The sequence below is a fragment of the Cornus florida genome, unplaced genomic scaffold, assembly GCF_030987335.1.
Source record: "Cornus florida cultivar Cherokee Brave unplaced genomic scaffold, ASM3098733v1 CherokeeBrave_3.0.0_Hap2_Chr02, whole genome shotgun sequence".
NCBI classification, from domain to species: domain Eukaryota; kingdom Viridiplantae; phylum Streptophyta; class Magnoliopsida; order Cornales; family Cornaceae; genus Cornus; species Cornus florida.
The window spans coordinates 57956642-57975519 of record NW_026775572.1 but is presented as its reverse complement, the minus strand read 5'-3'; the positions used below and the strand labels follow the sequence as shown (position 1 = coordinate 57975519).

Sequence of the window (18878 nt, the reverse complement as noted above, 5' to 3'; positions counted from 1 at the left end):
TCTAAATAGTTTGTTTTTCAATTAAAGTAGTTATTGAAAAGAACCCAACAGCCAATTATGCCACCAAAAGGCATGCAGAACAGTTTTCTGATGACAAAAGTTCAAGTACTTCGAAATTTTTGAAATTTTCTACAATGTAATGAAATTCTCTACCAAACTAAGCTCTTATGATATGCATACACGTTACAGAACTTACAAGAAATCCTACCATTTGTGTTTTGCTCTTCTGTTTTTCACGCACGGTAATCTAAATACTACTTTGTCCACAAAACTGAAATATGCATCACTCCAAGGTTTTCTTGTTGCTATGATCAAGTAAGGAACAAGAAGTCCAACAGCAAAACCCAAGCCAACACTCAAATAAAACCACTTGTCAATGAAATTGTCACCATTGTCATTCTCAATAGTCTTTGGTTGATCTGAATCTTCACCTTTGCACTTAACAACAAGGGGAGGTCCACAAAGACCAGGATTTCCAGCATAAGCAGACTCACTAAAGGTCGTCATCTGCCCTGTATAAGGGATCCTACCTGAGTAGTTATTATCCGATAGATTCAGATAACCCAAAAATGTTAATGATGGCATGCTTGAAGGAATTGCACCCGAGAGCTTATTACTTGATAGATCAAGAGATGATAGTTGACGCAAACTTGAAATGTTTTCAGGAATTTGGCCACTGATTTGGTTACTTGACAAGTTCAAGGCCACAAGGCCTGACAATTTTGTTATATCCACTGGAAAGTCCCCAGTTAAATTGTTTCCAGACAGGTCGATGGTAGTCACTAGAGACAGAGTCTTGGTGTATTTTTGAGGTCCACCGTTTATACACACAACCAAACTTTCTTCATAGTACCGGCCCATGTACATCCCATATAACAGATATTGATTTACTTTATGCTCTTGTGCCACAGCTTTCAGGTCACCCAAGCTGGCTGGAATGCTACCAGTTAAATTGTTTTTTGCAAGGTCAAGGACTTGCAGTGAACTTAAATGTGAAAGCTGAGTGGGAATTCCTCCAGAAAATGCATTTGATCTCAGGCTAAGGATTCTAAGATTTGTAAAACCATCTCCAAACAATGACAGAATATTACCGGATAACCAGTTGTTTCCAAGGTCCAGGGTCTCTAAACTTGACAAATTCATGAAAGAAGTGGGGACCTCTCCTGAAAAGATATTGCCATTTAGGTGGAATGAGCGAAGCAGTTTCAACTGACCCAAAGAACTTGGAATCACCCCAGACAAGCTATTGTTTCCGAGGTCTAAAGCCTTTAGGAAAGAACAATTCCCTATGCTTGAAGGAATACTTCCTGTTAAGTTATTCCCAGAAAGATCAATGACTTCGAGGGAGAGCATTTCTCCTATGGTGGATGGTATTTGTCCGGTTAGTTGGTTAATGGAAATAGATAGAAAGATCAACTCTGGCATGGATTTACTAATATTTTGAGGGATTGGACCAGAGAATTGATTGTTGGAGAGATCTAGTAACTCAATCTGGACAATAGGAAGAGGAAGTGGTCCTTCAAAGAGGTTGGAGCTGAAATCAATATCAGAAAAGGAAGCAACATTTAAAGGATTTGGAAGCTGACCAACCAACTGATTGAGGGAAACATTTAACAACGACAGATTAGAAGAGATATCCCAAAACCAGATTGGTATAGAACCAGAAATGGTAGCATTTGAGATATCAAGGAAACTGAGCTCCTTTTGTGATTCAAGCCAAGCTGGAAATGAAGGACCTAATTGACATGAACCCATGTCAAGATTGCGTACTTGGAATGGAGGAACCCAATTGGAACTGACATTCAAAATGAAGGAATTTGAGGAGAAGAGTAAAATCTTGAGCTTACTTAGCTTTGAAAAATGCACTTCTGAGATGGTACCTTTCAAATGATTGGAAGAAACATCCAAGGCTGACAATTCTGAAAGCTGCCCAAAACTCTCTGGGAGAGTCCCAGTGAATTCATTCCCTCCGAGTTCCATATTGGTTAAATTTTGCAATGTCCCTAGAGAAGCAGGGATGGGACCTCCAATCAAGTTGTTGTCCAGTCCAAGATCTACAAGATTTTGAAGCTGACTCAACCATTCTGGCAATTTCCCAACTAGTCTATTGTTGCTCAATCTCAAATACAGAAGACTAGGAAATGGATTCTTAGAAACACAGTTCTCAGTGCCTTCAAGTAATTCAGGTAAACTTCCTGTCAAATTGTTACCAGTTATCAGCTTGCAAAGTTTACCAATGGAGCTGGGGATTCCACCTTCTACATTATTAGAAAACAGATCAAAGTCTGTGAGAAATGTCATGTTCCCAATGGCGGAAGGAAGTTTCCCATGCAATTTATTTGAAGCAAAATTGAGAACCTCTATTTTTCTCCAGCTTCCGTTGAACAGATCAAAGCAGCTGGCATTGAGGTTACTGTTGCCTGCAAGGTTTAAGTACCGTATACTTTGAAGCTCACTGAGACCAAGTGGAATCCTTCCATGTAGGGCACTATTACTAATATCGACATGTACAAGACTCGAAAGATTTGCAAGCCAATCAGGGAACTTCGAGTTGAAGCTGTTATAGCTAAGATCTACAACTTCAAGAGCAGTGAAATTAATAGAACTAGGAGATGAAATGGAACCAGACAGGCTGGATTGTGAAAGATGCAACTCAGCTAAAAATGGGAGTGCGTTTAGTACCTCCACCCAGCTTGAACCCACCAAAGATAGGTCAACTTGGTTTATCTCAAGATGTTTTAGTGAAACAAGGCCAGTCATCCATTGAAGATTATCAATGCTTAGACTGTTGAATTCAGAAGAAACATCAAGATATTTCAAGCTAGAGAGGTTCCCCAAATTGGGAGGAATAATGCCGCTAAACCCAGCTTTTGACAGGTTTAGATATTGCAAATTCTTCAAAGAACCTAAGAATTCAGGAATTGGAATGTCCTGAAATGTGTTGAAACTCAAGTCTAAATATATCAAGGACTCAAGTTTAAGCAGTGAAGGTCTAATCTCTCCAGTCAAGTTCCAAAATCCATACCTGGTAGCAGAATCAAAACTTGGTGGAAACGGATTGTGAAGATCGATTACAGTGACAGCTCCGGCTCTATTATCACACCTTATCCCCCACCACTGACAACAGTTGCTTCCATGCCATGTTGAGAGCCGGTTCTCGGGATCTCTCAGGCCATTCTTGAATTCAATAAGAGCTTCACGATTTGATTCTAAACAATCTGTGAGGTTGGTATTGTTGGGAAACGTGCTAGTTTTAAAAACTTTTCGAGGGATTTAAATTCATAGATCTTGATTCATCACATAGAGACAAGTTTTATGCAAAAATAAAACATGATGTATCATTCAATTAAAAGATTGAATACTTACATCAAGGTTTGAGTAAACCTTAGATCTCTCATCTAAAGTGAATGTTCTCACTTATTGTAGATCCCTTTTGCTAGACACCTTTTTCATGGATCTCCATCTTCTTGGTAATTGTTTTGCCTTTAGGAATCACTCATAAGCCTCCATGAATGACCTTGGAAAATTAGGCTTGTGGGAGCCTCCATTAGATGAGAACATAAACCCTAATTTTCTAGAGAGAGAAAATTTATTCCTTTTTCCTTCTCATAAAAATCACACCTTAAAATATACACAGACCATGTATATTTATAGGCAACATAAAAATAAAGAAAAGGAAACAACAAATCCTTCTCCATCTCTAATTCATATGTCTCAAATCTAATATGATTCCAATATCAAGTTGGGCTATGAGTGAGAATCCATTGGGCCTATTATTTTATTGGCTACAATGAATTAATAATTGGCCCGGTCCATGGACCCAATTTAATTAATTCATAAATTAATTTCTACTCCACTAAAAGAAATTAATTGAACTCCAATTAAATAATAAATAACCTCTAAGTCAATATTGCACTTTGACCCCTCTATGCATAATTAGTTATCGGATAAATATAGCCATCAATCCGACTACTTAATTAATATATTTATTTTGGTAACTTTGATTATTTCTGGCTCGATCACAATAAAACATTTGTTTGACAAAAATAATAATTTAAATAAATAAATATATAATAAATCATTTTGTCTAAAAACACACGAAGGCCTTCGAATTTACTTTGTGATCAACCATAATCAATACAAAATAAATACAAGTAGCAATGATGCAAATATTGAAAATATAACCCTCTAACTATTAATTACATAACTACCCAAAGTGTCGGTCTAAGGATCCCGAAGAATCCGCCGAACAAATCAAAGTAATTATTAATTAATAAAAGAGTTTATACTTTTCTCATGCTTAAGAGTCAAATGCCATGACGGTGATAGGGAGTAATTGCATACGACGGCTCTCGCAATATATCTCAACCTAACGCGGATCCAGTTCAAGTCTTAATTAATTATGAGTCCATCCATAATTACCGACTATGAACAATTTATAATTACTATTTATAGATCATGCATTGATTGTCATCACATACATATATATAAATATTTCTTGTAATTAACTGGACACTATCAATTTCATAGTGAATTGAAACATAATACATTGAATTCACCAATTATATAAATCATAAATATTTCAGATATGTCAGGAACATATGTTAATACAATCCAGATAGGAATTTGCTATGCCAGGGCATATAAATCCCAACAGGTATTACCATTACAAGCAAATTCTGCTGTTATGATACTGATTGTAGCAAATATCAGATATAGATCTGAAAATCTCTCCATCAGTTCAACTCTCAAGCAGTGAACAAACTATAGACAATGAAGTGCAAATTTTCGGTATATAACATCAATTTTCTTGGTCAGCAAGGAAATTTCATCGTTTTCAGAAGGGTCGAAGAAAGAAGACACAAAGATAAGATCAGAAGAAGAGAAATTACTGAAGAAGTCAAAGAAATGTGCATTTTTTAGATGAGTTGTTATCATTATTGTTAAGAATCATCTGTTATTGACATTATTATATTGTCATTGACGCAATTTCAGCTGTTAGCTGATTATAAAAAATGAATGATGGTCAACAAAAGAATTTGATTTCACATTAGACAACAGGTGTATCTAGGGAAGTTCAGTCAACATTTAAGCTATCCTCCGGCCTTTGGGGGTGCAAAGCAGCGGGTGTACTCATCACCATCGTCGATTTAGGGTCTTCTTTAATGTCCCTTGAATTGATTCCCAAGCCTTTTTATATAGCATTTCAATGTTAAAATTTGGACATATAGTGATGTCCAATAGCATTTTTTTCCCCCCCTTTTTAGTTGAAGTATAAGTATGATAATCAATTTAATTATTGCCATCCTAATTCTCACCAACCCTGTATCTCATGAATAAGTAGATGAAAGTGTCTGACCAGTTCTTTCCTGTGTTCTATGTTACATGGACTCGGTTACGTGTGTCGGACGTGGTTATGTATCCGTGTGTCCGGCGTCAAATCTTCAAACAGAAGGACACGCGGAGACGGCTAAATATTCATTTTCTTAATTATTTTGTTTTATTTTTTAAAGTAAAGTAATGTTTTTATCTAATAAAATGTTCAATATATGCATATAACTCATTTTAAAGTAATAATATAATATAATTGAATGATTGGGTATGCTTTTTAAGTATATGTCTAAGTAAAAGTGTCGAACATATATTTCATACCCATGTTCGAGCAATATGTGTCTGACACGGGTACTTTGCTACTTTTGAAAAGTCCATGTAACATTGCTTGTGTTTGGGAATGAATTCATTTTAATGGTAATTCTATGTACCAATTTGTTACTGATTTTAAAGCAGAATCATGGAAGCCTTTTAAGCATAATAAGCTTTCATCGACAATTAATTATTTTGTTACTGATTTTAAAGCAGAATCATATAATTTGTTGTATGTAATTCACATGAGGATATTTGTTTCAATGAATTCAAAGGCCATGCTTTTTATGTCATTTTAGACCATATTAGGAATGTTGGTTTGTGATTTTGCTTAAGGGGCTTGAAAGATGACCTTCATAGTGTTAAACGGGTGTTAAAGGGATATTTGATCTAAAATGTTATTTTCGAAATTAATGGGCTTTAAAGTCTGTATTATAAAACATAAATAAAGGTAATTAAGGTGGTGTTTGGCAGATTTAGAGGGGCCGTTTGGGGCTTTGTTTGAGGACCTTAAATGCTTAATTTAGAGTTGCAATAAGGGTGTTTAAGGGTGCGTTTGGACACCAAATTTACTTTCCTTTTCCTTCCTTCTCTGATCATCTTCAGGATTCGGGGCATGACACTTTGAATTCCTAGGGTTGGTTTCTGCAGCATATAGCTGTTGTCTCTGCGCTTCTTCTCCTCCTTTTGTTCACCATAAATGATCTCCTACACAAATTAGGTTATGACATTCTAGCAAAAACACTAAACATTTGACTTTTCGTCGCGCACATCCCCAACAGTCCCTACATTGTCTGAATCTCCTTAACCTTGTAATATCAAACCATCCAGCAAATGTGGTCTTGATGAAATCCCCCAATCTGACAAAACAAACTAATCTACCTCAAAGAAAAAGCTAACAATATTACCATCTGTTGGTGTTGCAATCACAAAAGTTGAAGGGGCATTAGTTATTTCTCTTATTCTTAAATTGATTTAAGTTGAATGATGATTTTTTTTTTTTCCTTCGTCTTTGCCAATAATTCAGAATCTTCAGGATGAAGTGAAAGAAAGGAGGAGATTCTCTAATGAGGAAAAAGATGCAATGGCTTTGAAAGAGTTGAAAGAGGAGCTGTGCGAGGTGAAAATCTTATCTACGTACCATTCTGCATTATTTGTGTGGGGTAAAAATTTAATCAAGTAGCTCAATTTAAATTATCAAAGCTGCATTTATGGACAGCTTTTGAAATTATGAATCTCATACGCTATCCACTGAATTGTCTAGGAATAGATACTCTTAAATAGATAGCAGGAAGTATCACAGAAAACGTGATTTTACTTTTACTTTTGCTTTTTCAGAATTGAAAGTAGAAAGTAGGAAATAATTCCTGTTACTAAACAGGCCCAAAATGTTTGGGAAGGGTGAACAGTTACGTCCTTTCTGCAGGCAAAAACCACTTGAAATCAAATAATCTTTAACAACTTTCAAACCCTGCCAAGTAAATTAGAAAAGAACCTAATCACCAATATAAGACAACAACAGACATGCAGTAAAGTTTTCTGAGAAAACAAAAGGCCAAGTATGTGATACATGTAACAGAACTAAAAAGAAAACCTACCATTTGCGTATTGCTCTTCTGGTTTTCATGCACGGTAATATGTACACTACTTTGTCAACGAAACTGAAGTACGCATCACACCAAGGTTTTCTTGTTGCTATGACCAAGTAAGGAACCAGAAGTCCAACAGCAAATCCCAAGCCAACACTCAAGTAAAACCACTTGTCAAAGAAGTCATCGCCATTGTCATTCTCAGAAGCCATTGGTTGAAATGAATCCTCACCTTGGCATTTTACAAGAAGGGGAGGTCCACAAAGACCAGGATTTCCAGCATAAGCAGACTCACTAAAGGTCGTCAACTGACCTGCATAAGGTATCCTTCCTGAGAAGTTATTATTGAATAGATTCAAATAACCCAAAAATGTTAATGATGGCATGCTTGGAGGAATTTCACCCGAGAGCTTATTACTTGACAGATCAAGAGATGATAACTGACGCAAACTTGAAATGTTTTCGGCAATTGGGCCACTGATTTGGTTACTTGACAAGTTCAAGGCCAGAAGACCTGACAATTTTGTTATATCCACAGGAAAGTCCCCATTTAAATTGTTTCCGGACAGGTCTATGGAGATCGCTAGGGACAATGTCTTGGTGTATTTTTGAGATCCCCCTTTTATATTCACGATCTAGCTTTCTCCATAGTAGTGGCCTATGTTAAATCCATGTAATAGATACTGTTTTACTTTATGCTCTTGTGCCATAGCTTTCAGGTCACCCAAGCTGGACGGAATGCTACCAGTCAAGTTGTTTTGAGAAAGGTCAAGGACTTGCAATGAACTTGAGTATGATAGCTCGGTGGGAATTCCTCCGGACAACTTATTCGATCTCAGAACAAGGATTCTAAAATTTGTAAACCTTTTTCCAAACAATGACAGAATATTACCGGATAACCAGTTGTTTCTGAGATCCAGGTTCTCTAAACTTGATAAATTCATGAAAGAAGAGGGGACTTCTCCTGAAAGCATGTTGTCACTTTGAAGCAATGACTGAAGATATTTCAACTGACCCAAAGAACTTGGAATCACCCCAGACAAACTGTTGTTTTCGAGGTCTAAAACCAGTAGGAAAGAATAATTCCCTATGCTTGAAGGAATACTTCCTGATAAGTTATTTCCAGAAGGATCAATGACAGTAAGGCTGATCATTTGTCCTATGGTGGAAGGTATTTGTCCGGTTATTTGGTTACTGGAAATAGAGAGAGAGGTCAACATTGGCATGGATTCACTAATATTCTGAGGGATTGGACCGGAAAATTGATTGTTGGAGAGATGCAGAAACCCAATCTGGACAATAGGAAGTGGAATTGGTCCTTGAAAGAGGTTGGAGCTGAAATCAATAAAGGAAAATTCAGCTACATTTAAAGGATTTGGAAGCTGACCGCATAACTGATTGATGGAAACATTTTACTCCAACATATTAGAAGAGAGATTCCAAAACCAGGCTGGTATGGAACCTGAAATGCTAGCATTTGAGAAATCAAGGAAGATGAGCTGCTTCTGAGATTCAAGCCAAGGCGGAAATGAAGGACCCACGTGATATGAATGCATGTCAAGATCGAGAAGTTGGAATGGAGGAACCCAGTTGGAACTGACATTCAAAACGAATGAGTTTGAAGATAAAAATAAGCTCTTCAGCTTGCTTAGCTTTGAAAAATGCACTTCTGAGATGGTACCTTGCAAATGCTGATTAGAAGAAACATCCAAGTAATACAATTCTGAAAGCTGCCCAAAACTCTGCGGGAGAGTTCCAGTAAATTCATTCCCTCCAAGTCCTATATAGGTTAAATTTTGCAGTGTCCCTAGAGAAGTAGGGATGAGACCTCCAAGCAAGTTATTGCTCAGTCCAAGTTCCACAAGATTTTCAAGCTGACCCAACCATTCTGGCAAATTACCAATTAGCCTATTGTTACTCAATCTCAAGTAGAAAAGACTAGGCAGAGGACTCTTGGAAACACAGTTTCCAGTCCCTTCGAGTAATTCAGGTAAACTTGCTGTCAAGTTATTCTCGGATAAATCAATATTTTTCAAATTGCAGAGGCTACCAATGGAGCATGGGATTCCACCCTCTATATTATTATAAGACAGATCAAAGTCAGTGAGAAGTGTCATGTTCCCAATGGAGGAAGGAAGTTTCCCATGTAAATTATTTGAAGCAAAATTGAGAACCTCTATTTTTCTCCAACTTCCCCTGAACACTTTAAAGCAGATGGCACTAAGATTCTCGTTGCCTGCAAGGTTTAAGTAACGTAAGCTTGGAAGCCCACTGAGACCAAGCGGAATCCTTCGATGCAAGGCACTATAACTCATATCGACATATCCAAGACTGCTAAGGTTTGCAAGCCAATCCGGGAACTTCGAGTTGAAGCTGTTAAAACTAAGATCTATAACTTCAAGTGAAGTGAAATTAATATAACTAAGAGATGAAATTGAACCAGACAGGCCGCTTTGTGAAAGATGCAATTCAGTTAAAAATGGGAATTTGTTTAGTACCTCTACCCAGCTTGAACCCACCAAAGATAGATCAACAGAGTTCATCTCAAGATGTTTTAGTGAAACAAGGCCCGTCATCCATTGAAGATTATCAACACTGACTTAAGTATGATTCAGAAGAAACATCAAGATATTTCAATCTAGAGAGGTTCCCCAAGTTGGGAGGAATAATGCCGCTAAACCCAGCATTTGACAGGTTTAGATATTGCAAATTCTTCAAAGAACCTAAGAATTCAGGAATTAGAATGCCCTGAAATGTGTTGAAACTCAAGTCTAAATATATCAAGGACTCAAGTTTAAGTAGTGAAGGTCTAATCTCTCCAGTTAAGTTCCAAAATCCATACCTGGTAGCAGAATCAATTTTTTTTTTCTCAAACGGTGTCAAGTTCCAAATTTCATACCTGATACCAGAATCAAAACTTGATGGAAATGGGTTGTGAAGATCGATTACAGTGACAGCTCCAGTTCTATTATCACACCTGATCCCCCTCCACTGACAACAGTTGGTTCCATGCCATGTTGAGAGCCGGTTCTCAGGATCTTTCAGGCCATTTTTGAATTCAACAAGAGCTTCACGATTTGATTCTAAACAATCTGTGAGGTTTGGATTTACCATTACAAGCAAATTCTGCTGTTATGATACTGATAATAGCGAAAATCAGATATAGATCTGAAATTCTCTCCATCAGTTCAACTCTCAAGCAGTGAACAATTTTAGACAATGAACTGCAAATTTTCCATGTATAATATCAATTTTCTTGTTCAGCAAGGAAATTTCATCCAAGGGTCAAAGAAAGAATATTCATGGATAACTTCAGAAGATGAGAAATTATTGATGAAGTCAAGAAATGCGCATTTTGTAGATGAGTTGCTATCACTTTTCATGTAAAATACTGTTGTTAAGAATTAAAATTTTGAAAGACTGTAAGAATCATCTGTTATTGGCATTATTATATTATGATTGACGCAATTTCATCTGTTAGCTAATTATAAAAATGAATGATGATCAACAAAAGAGGTTAAGTAAACATTTTAGCTATCCACCGGCCTTTGGGGGTGCAAAGCAGCAGGTGAACTCATCACCGTTGTTGATTTAGGATCTTCTTTAATGTCCCTTGAATTGATTCCCATGGCATTTCAATGTTGAATTTTGGAACATATAGTGATGTCCAATAGCATTTTTATTTTTATTTTTTTTAGTTAAAGGAAGTAAAAAAATTGTTAGGTCATTTTTTTGTGCAATTGTAAAGTTCAAGTTGTGCGTGAAGATGCAGGTTTGGGTATGAAAGTAGTCACTTTGTACAAAATAATAGTAATCATCTATTTTTAGTCCTGTATAGACTGAACATCTGTTGATAATCAATTTGATTATTGTCATCATTATCTTCAGCAATCCTTGTAACTATATTGCGGGGGTATACTTACGCATGGTATCCCTCCCAATCAATGCCTCTCATTTATCTTGAAAATTTTCACTTCTCCATTTAAAATAAAAATAAAAAATAAAAAAAAAAAAAACCCAGAGAACTTTGATTGGGAGGGATATTATGTATTACAATACTCTCGGGTATTGTAGAATTTCTTGCATCTCATGAATAAGTAGCTAACGGTGTGTCTCAACAGTTCTTTCTTGTGATACGTGTGTCTAGAGTAGATACATGAACAACATGCAATTTAGGAATGAATTCAAAGGCTCAATCATGTGGTCATTCAAAGCTGAAAATTAGTGCAGGGCTAATTGCAATGAGCACCAAAGCAATGCCTCTAATTAGCAGAACATTGTTAATCACTGGATTGAACACACAGTAAACCACATATGGATTGAGTCATTGCTAAAATTTGCTCAATGTCCTCCTCTCAACCTGCACACTGCTTTGGAATGTTACAGCAGTGATGTTACAGCAGTGAGAAATGGCTTCCCACCATATGCAGATTCACGAAGGCCGAATGGTTCTCGAAACCGGAATATTTGAGAGATCAAGGGATGCCAAATCATGTAAATATGATATGTTATTAGGAATTTTGGCGCTGATTTTGTTCCCCGATAAATTCAGAAAAGACCAGACTGGATGCTTTAAAAAAACAAAACCTCCATTAAAACTATTTCTGTGCAGGTATATGAATGTTTGAAGGGACAAAATCATTGGTGAGCCTTTAAGACGGACATGTCCTTTCATATACATAAATATGTTTCTTCCTAATATAAAAATTAATGGTAGTGTTTTCTATAGAACAAATAGTTCACATTTTGCTGGTGAGCCATGGTCTAAACAAAATCATTGTCCACAAAATAAACTGTATCTCAAACTAAGAATTCTAAGTCTGTAGAAATTTTCTATTGAAAAGCAACCGCATTGTTTTTCAAGAAAGCCATGGACCATTCAAGTACCACCAACCGCCAAGCACAATCAAATAATAATAAATAAATAATCCCTCAACTTTCACGTTTTCATAAATTAACCCCCTCAACTTTCATTTTTGCACATCACTCTCTTAAAGTATTAAAAATGCTGCAAATTTAAGTTGTAAAATATCTGTAATTGCCTTTTGGGTAAACTGAAAACTTCTATGATTTCATAAATTATTCCCTCAACAATTCGTTTTTGCACATAATTTCTTAAAGTATTAAGAAATATTATAAATCACCTTTGAAAGTTGAGGATTTTTTTTTTTTTTTTGGTGCAATTTAATTACTGAGTAATTTTTATTTCTTCAAGGTAAAAATGGTATACTAGAGTCCAGACACACCTTAAAGGCACTTTGAAGAATTGGGAGGATAAATTGCAACATTCAAATAATTGAGGCGTTAATTGTAACACAATGGAGAATATTTACAAAATCGTAATTTTTTTTTTTTTTAAAATGCAGTTAACCCTTATTTTATAATTTTGTTTTCCTGGGTGGGTTAAACCTAAATTTGTCATTGTAATAATAATAATAATAATAATAATAATAATAATAAATGGATTATTTTAAAGTTTCTAGCTAAGCTGACATACTCTCTTACGCCTACAGCATCCTCCCTGCATCCACGGAGCAGATTCTCCAACATTGAATAGCAGAGCGATAATTTCAGAGAGAGAAAGATAGAGGAGAGAGAGAGAGGGGGGGGGGGGGATGAGCAGCGCAGGCGCAGCTAAAGTGGTGTGCATGACAGGGGCGTCCAGTTATATAGATTCATGGCTGGTGAAGTTGTTGCTGGTGTTGGGATTTATATGCCCTGGCATAGCAAATTCCTATATGGATTATAGTGACATATGTTCCTGACATATCTGAAATATTTATGATTTATATAATTGGTGAATTCAATGTATTATATTTCGATTCACTATGAAATTGATAGTATCCCTGTAATTACAAGAAATATTTATATATATGTATGTGATGGCAATCAATGCATGATATATAAATAGTAATTATAAATTGTTCATAGTCGGTAATTATGGATGGACTTATAATTAATTAAGACTAGAACTGGATCCGCGTTAGGTTGAGATATATTGCGAGAGCCGTCGTATGCAATTGCTCCCTATCACCGTCATGGCATTTGACTCTTAAGCATGAGAAAAGTATAGACTCTTTTATTAATTAATAATTACTTTGATTTGTTCGGCGGATTCTTCGGGATCCTTAGACCGACACTTTGGGTAGTTATGTAATTAATAGTTAGAGGGTTATATTTTTAATATTTGCATCATTGCTACTTGTATTTATTTTGTATTGATTATGGTTGATCACAAAGTAAATTCGAAGGCTTTCGTATGTTTTTAGACAAAATGATTTATTATATATTTATTTATTTAAATTATTCTTTTTGTCAAACAAATGTTTTATTGTGATCGAGCCAGAAATAATCAAAGGTACCAAAATAAATATATTAATTAAGTAGTTGGATTGATGGCTTTATTTATCCGATAACTAATTATGCATAGAGGGGTCAAAGTGCAATATTAACTTAGAGGTTATTTATTATTTAATTGGAATTCAATTAATTTCTTTTAGTGGAGTAGAAATTAATTTATGAATTAATTAAATTGGGTCCATGGACCGGGCCAATTATTAATTCATTGTAGCCAATAAAATAATAGGCCCAATAGATTCTCACTCATTGCCCAACTTGATATTGGAATCATATTAGATTTGAGACATGTGAATTAGAGATTGAAAAGGATTTGTTGTTTCCTTTTCTTTATCTTTATGTTGCCTATAAATATACATGGTCTATGTATATTTTGAGGGGTGATTTTTGGAAGAAGTAAAAAAGTAATATAGTTTCTCTCTCTAGAAAATTAGGGTTAGTGTTCTCATCTAATGGAGGCTCCCACAAGCCTAGTTTTCCAAGGTCATTCATGGAGGCTTATGAGTGATTCCTAAAGGCAAAACAATTACCAAGAAGATGGAGATCCATGGAAAAGGTGTCTAGCAAAAGGGATCTACAATAAATGAGAACATTCACTTTAGAGGAGAGATCTAAGGTTTACTCAAACCTTGATGTAAGTATTCAATCTTTTAATTGAATGATAAATCATGTTTTATTTTTGCATAAAACTTGTCTCTATGTGATGAATCAAGATCTATGAATTTAAATCCCTCGAAAAGTTTTTAAAACTAACACGTTTCCCAACAGTGGTATCAGAGCATGGTTTGATTCATTACTAGAGATCATGTTTTTATCAAAATTCATCATTCATGGATCCAGAATTATATTCATATATATTTTGATTGATGTATGTTGATGTATGATTTAATATGTTGATATATATTGATACATGATGATGTATGTATAATTGTGAATGAATGATGATGTATGTTTGGGTCATGGATGAAACTGATAGGTTATTTGAATGTAATTTTATCTTTGGATGAATGTAATTAAGGATTTGATTTAGTCGTTTGAAAGTTCAATGATGTAATTTAATTTTTTCCATTGTATTTCAAATTGTAAATATTTTTAAAGCCATGTAATCTTCGTCAAAGGATGCTATGAAGCTTCAAGAATGTCCAAGAGGGTTAAATTAGGCTTCAGGAATTTTTTGGAATTTTTCCAAAATTTTTCGGAATTTTTCTGGAATTTTTTGGGCTTAAATTTAATTTTTGGAAATTTTTTATAAATTTTTATTATTTTTCGGCAATTTTCTGGCGACCGGAGAGTCGCCGGCGGCAAGGGAAGCGCCGGAGTAAGTGGCAGCTGCTCTGTGCAACAATGTCTTCATGCACCCGCAACAGGAGCCGTAAGATCAAAGTCAACAAGGGTGGGATGATCCAATGCTTCGCGGGAGAGTTAGCATACATGGAGCACAAGTGTCTGGCGCGTGGGGACCACGCGCCAGCAAAGACTAACGCCACATGGCGCATTTGCACGTGCTGCAAGCTTCCCCAATCGCATCCAGGCGCGTGAGTAACACGCGCTGGTCATTCCAGCATCCTTCAGGCGCGTGGCAGCGCGTGAAGGCGCGTGCCACGCGCTGCTAGACTTCCCCAGCACGTGGGTACATGTTGCGCACTCTCCGGGCGCGTTCTATGCACTATTTTACCTCTTCAGGCGCATACCAACCTCCTTTAGGTGTTTGCAAGCCGACGAAGGACCCTCACGCAATACTTAGAGCAATAGAATGTTAAAAGCTGATTCCATTGGCCATTTTTATTTGCTTTATCTGTCATTTGTTGATGTATGTAATGCATGGAATAGATAATTGTGTATTAATTATTATTCATGCATTGGATCCATGATATTTAATTAAATGACTTGATTTATATTAATTAAATTATGAAAATTAATTGGATTTGATTACTAATTAATTTGAGAGCACTTATTGGGAAACGAAAAATTATTTTTGTAAATTATTTTTAAAGTGTACTTCAAATTAAATATTAGTGAATCGTTGAAAGTCCAAATATTTTCTAAATTTAATTGGATTAAAATCAAGACGTTTTGCATGCATTATATCATGTAAATGAATAAAATGAAAACCCTAATTAGGAATGATTAAAAATTGAGTGGGAGCGGGAATTTTTATACATTGCCCCATGGCCTTCGTTATTAACACCATTGTAATTAGATCTTCAAAAATAAGGCCCCACGCATGATTTGAAGAGTCTTAATATTACAAGAATGGTTATCTCGTGAAAATAATAATATTAAATGTTTATTGTAATTAGATCTTTAAAAATAAGGCCTTACGCATGATTTAAAGAGTCTAGATTATAATGACAAGATATTTAATATTTTATTTTTTATTAGAGTTTTAATAACGTTATACACTCAATCTAAAATCAATAGTGTTAGCTCCCCAACGGAGTGGTCTACACTAGGTGATTTTAGAAAGGCTAAACATAATCGGGAATCATTTCATATAGATAGACAAGGCATTGTCTTAAGAGATATGGAGATGAAGGGATTTGCCCGCCAATAGCAATAATGAATTTCGCCAACCGAATAAGTTATTGGCGTATTGGTTATCTGATTTTTCATACAGTGGTTAAGGGACCCACATACTATTTTAATGGAAGTGCTCGCCTAATAGTAAATGAATCTCAACAATAGTAATAATGAACTCCTCCAACAGGATAAGTTATTGACATATTAATTGGTTAATTTATTATGCTACAGAGTTGAGGGACCCGCATTAATTAAAAGGGATTGTTCACCAATAATGATAATGATCTTTTGTTCGATTGAGATTTATTATATTATGTGGTTAACAAATTCATTTTAATTTTAAATATGCATGACATTATTAATAATTCACCTTGCATATTGTATGAATGCATTTATATTCAGATTAATTATGTATAATCCAGTTTATCTGCTTGTTTACATATTCAATGTAACTGGACCTCATTTATAATGACTGGAAAAGGAACTTAGATATTTTATTCACAACGTAAGGGTACAAAATGTATTGTATAATCCTATACCTAATTCCTTTACTTTAAGATACTTAATGAGATGTTTTGGTGAGATTAGTTAGAGTATATGTCTAAGTACTGTGTCAAATTTAAATATCATCAAGATAGCCTGAGGAACTCCAGTTTTGATATCGGATTTTGAAAAATGATTGTTTATTATTTAAAAATAGAACTGGAGGTCAATAGGGCTAACTTGAATGGTAAGTTTCAAATTGACATGATTATTGTCTTGTTACCAAACTGGTTCAGTTTTTAGAGTGAACTAAATAAGGAATCAGTTTGAGTTCACACTCGCTGATATTCTTATAGAATTGGTAACAGATGAAGGGATAATCAAGAGTATGGGCGTTCCTATTAATCTAACCTAGTCTATACCATCTTCTTCTAGGCCCAAGTGGACGGGCAAAGCAAAGAAGAAGGATGATCATAAGACTAGGCTAGCACAAAACATGGGTATCTAAAAGGTTAAAGGGAATAAGACAATGTATGTTGAGGGCAAATTAAATTGTTTCTTTTGCTGCTAACGAAGACACTAAAGGACAAACTGTCTAAGCAATGACGTGACATAGGAAAATATATATTTAATCATTGAGCCATGTTATGTGGTTGTATCTATTAATTCCTGATGGATAGATTCTGGAGCCACTAAACATTTTGTAATTCGTTGTAAGGATTTCAGGAATCCAGAAGCCTCGATGATATGGAATATATTTGTACTTGACCTGATGTCAAGGTTGCAGCTAAGTCAGTGGGAGTATTACATCTGAAATTAGAGAGTATGAGGATATTAGTATCAGAACTATCTTTATGCACAGAAGTTAGACGCTATCTAATTCTTGTTTCACTTGTGGTTTATAAAAACTGTGTTGTTATTTTCTAAAACTGGTTTTATAAAATTGAATAGATATGCGATTGCTTCTGGTACATTGAAAGATGGTTAATATACTATAATCACAAACTCTTAAGATTTACAGGATGTAGAAACTAATGTTGCATCTTATAGATTGAATGTTAAGAGAAAATTTGTTATTCCTGACTCATTGTATTTTTAATATCTATTTTTGGGTTGTTATCAATCAAAATGAGATTCAAAGATTGGTCAAAGAAGGTTTATTACCTAGTGAGGCAGAGGAGCCTAAACCAAACTTGTGAACCCTGTTTTGAAGGATAGATAACTCTAAGGGCTTAATTAGCCAGATGAAATAGACATAAAGGACAATGGGAGTCGGTACACACTGACACATGTGGTCTTATGAACATCCAAGCAAGATTACTCACGTTTTGGATAAATTTATCTGATGCGACACAAGTCTTAAATTTTTGGTATATTCCGAAAGTGTCAAGACTGACGTGGAGCACAGATTAGGTAAACTTATCAAAACACTTTGATCTGATCGTGGATATGAGTATTTCTTGGGATAGTGCAAAGACTATATAGTCAATGAGGGTATTGTGTACCAGTTTTCCGCAATTGACGCTCAATGGGTTGAGGTGTCAAATAGGAATAACAGAATTTCTGCTTAACATGGTTAGATCTATGAACAGTTATGCTACATTATCTCTTTCATTTAAGAGTTTAGCGTTAATGATGTCGATGCGTATCATGAACTGCATTCCATCTTAGTCTATCTCAAGGATACTGTTTGAGCTGTGTTTTTGACTAAATATTAGTTTGAATCATATGCACATATGGGGTAGTCTTGCACATATGCGCTTGATATAGACAAGTAAGTTGGAAGCAGATTATAGGCATGCTAGATTTGATAGCTACTCAAAAGTCACTAGGATGGATTATTTTATGATTTCAAAGATAAAAGTTGATTGTTTTCACTCACTGTTTATCTATAGGAGAATCATATTATGAATCACATACCTAGTAGCATAATGTTAGAGAATTTGGTATGAGTACCAGATGTACCACATGTGAACACACTTATTATAGAGATTGAGAATAATATATGAATTCCCTATTGATGCGTTAGCATCATCTACTACACAGATTCTTGCATTGGTACATTGATGTAGTGGGAGGATTATCATCCAATCCGACAGAATCATGTTTTTAGGTGAGACCATTATGGACATCCCTGTTAAACATGAGTTGGACCCAGTAAGCTACACGGAAGCGTGAACCAATATGGATACAGATCGTTTTGGCGAGTTACTATGAAATCAGAGTTGGAATCTATGTATTCTAATAAATTCTGGGATCTTGTAGAACTTTCTAGTAGGGTGATTC

The 18878-nt window shown here is 35.3% G+C and overlaps 1 protein-coding gene and 1 pseudogene across 1 annotated transcript; both read right to left on the bottom strand.

Moving 5' to 3' along the window:
* Positions 1-204: 204 nt before the first annotated feature.
* On the bottom strand, positions 205-4737 carry LOC132296278 (receptor-like protein EIX1). The gene is made up of 2 exons (XM_059794489.1): positions 4665-4737; positions 205-3218 (listed from the first exon to the last, which is right to left on the bottom strand). Exons 1-2 carry the CDS (start codon positions 4735-4737, stop codon positions 205-207), a joined length of 3087 nt encoding a protein of 1028 aa, XP_059650472.1.
* A 2370-nt stretch (positions 4738-7107) lies between these two features.
* On the bottom strand, positions 7108-10416 carry LOC132296277 (receptor-like protein EIX1; annotated as a pseudogene).
* Positions 10417-18878: the final 8462 nt, after the last annotated feature.

Bases quoted from the DNA above. Each gene is read 5' to 3' on its own strand.
- LOC132296278 (XM_059794489.1), bottom strand. From the start codon at position 4,737: ATGGAGAGATTTTCAGATCTATATCTGATATTTGCTACAATCAGTATC. The intron at 3,219-4,664 runs GTAATACCTGTT...CCAACCTCACAG, and splicing joins AGCAGAATTTGCTTGTAATG to ATTGTTTAGAATCAAATCGT.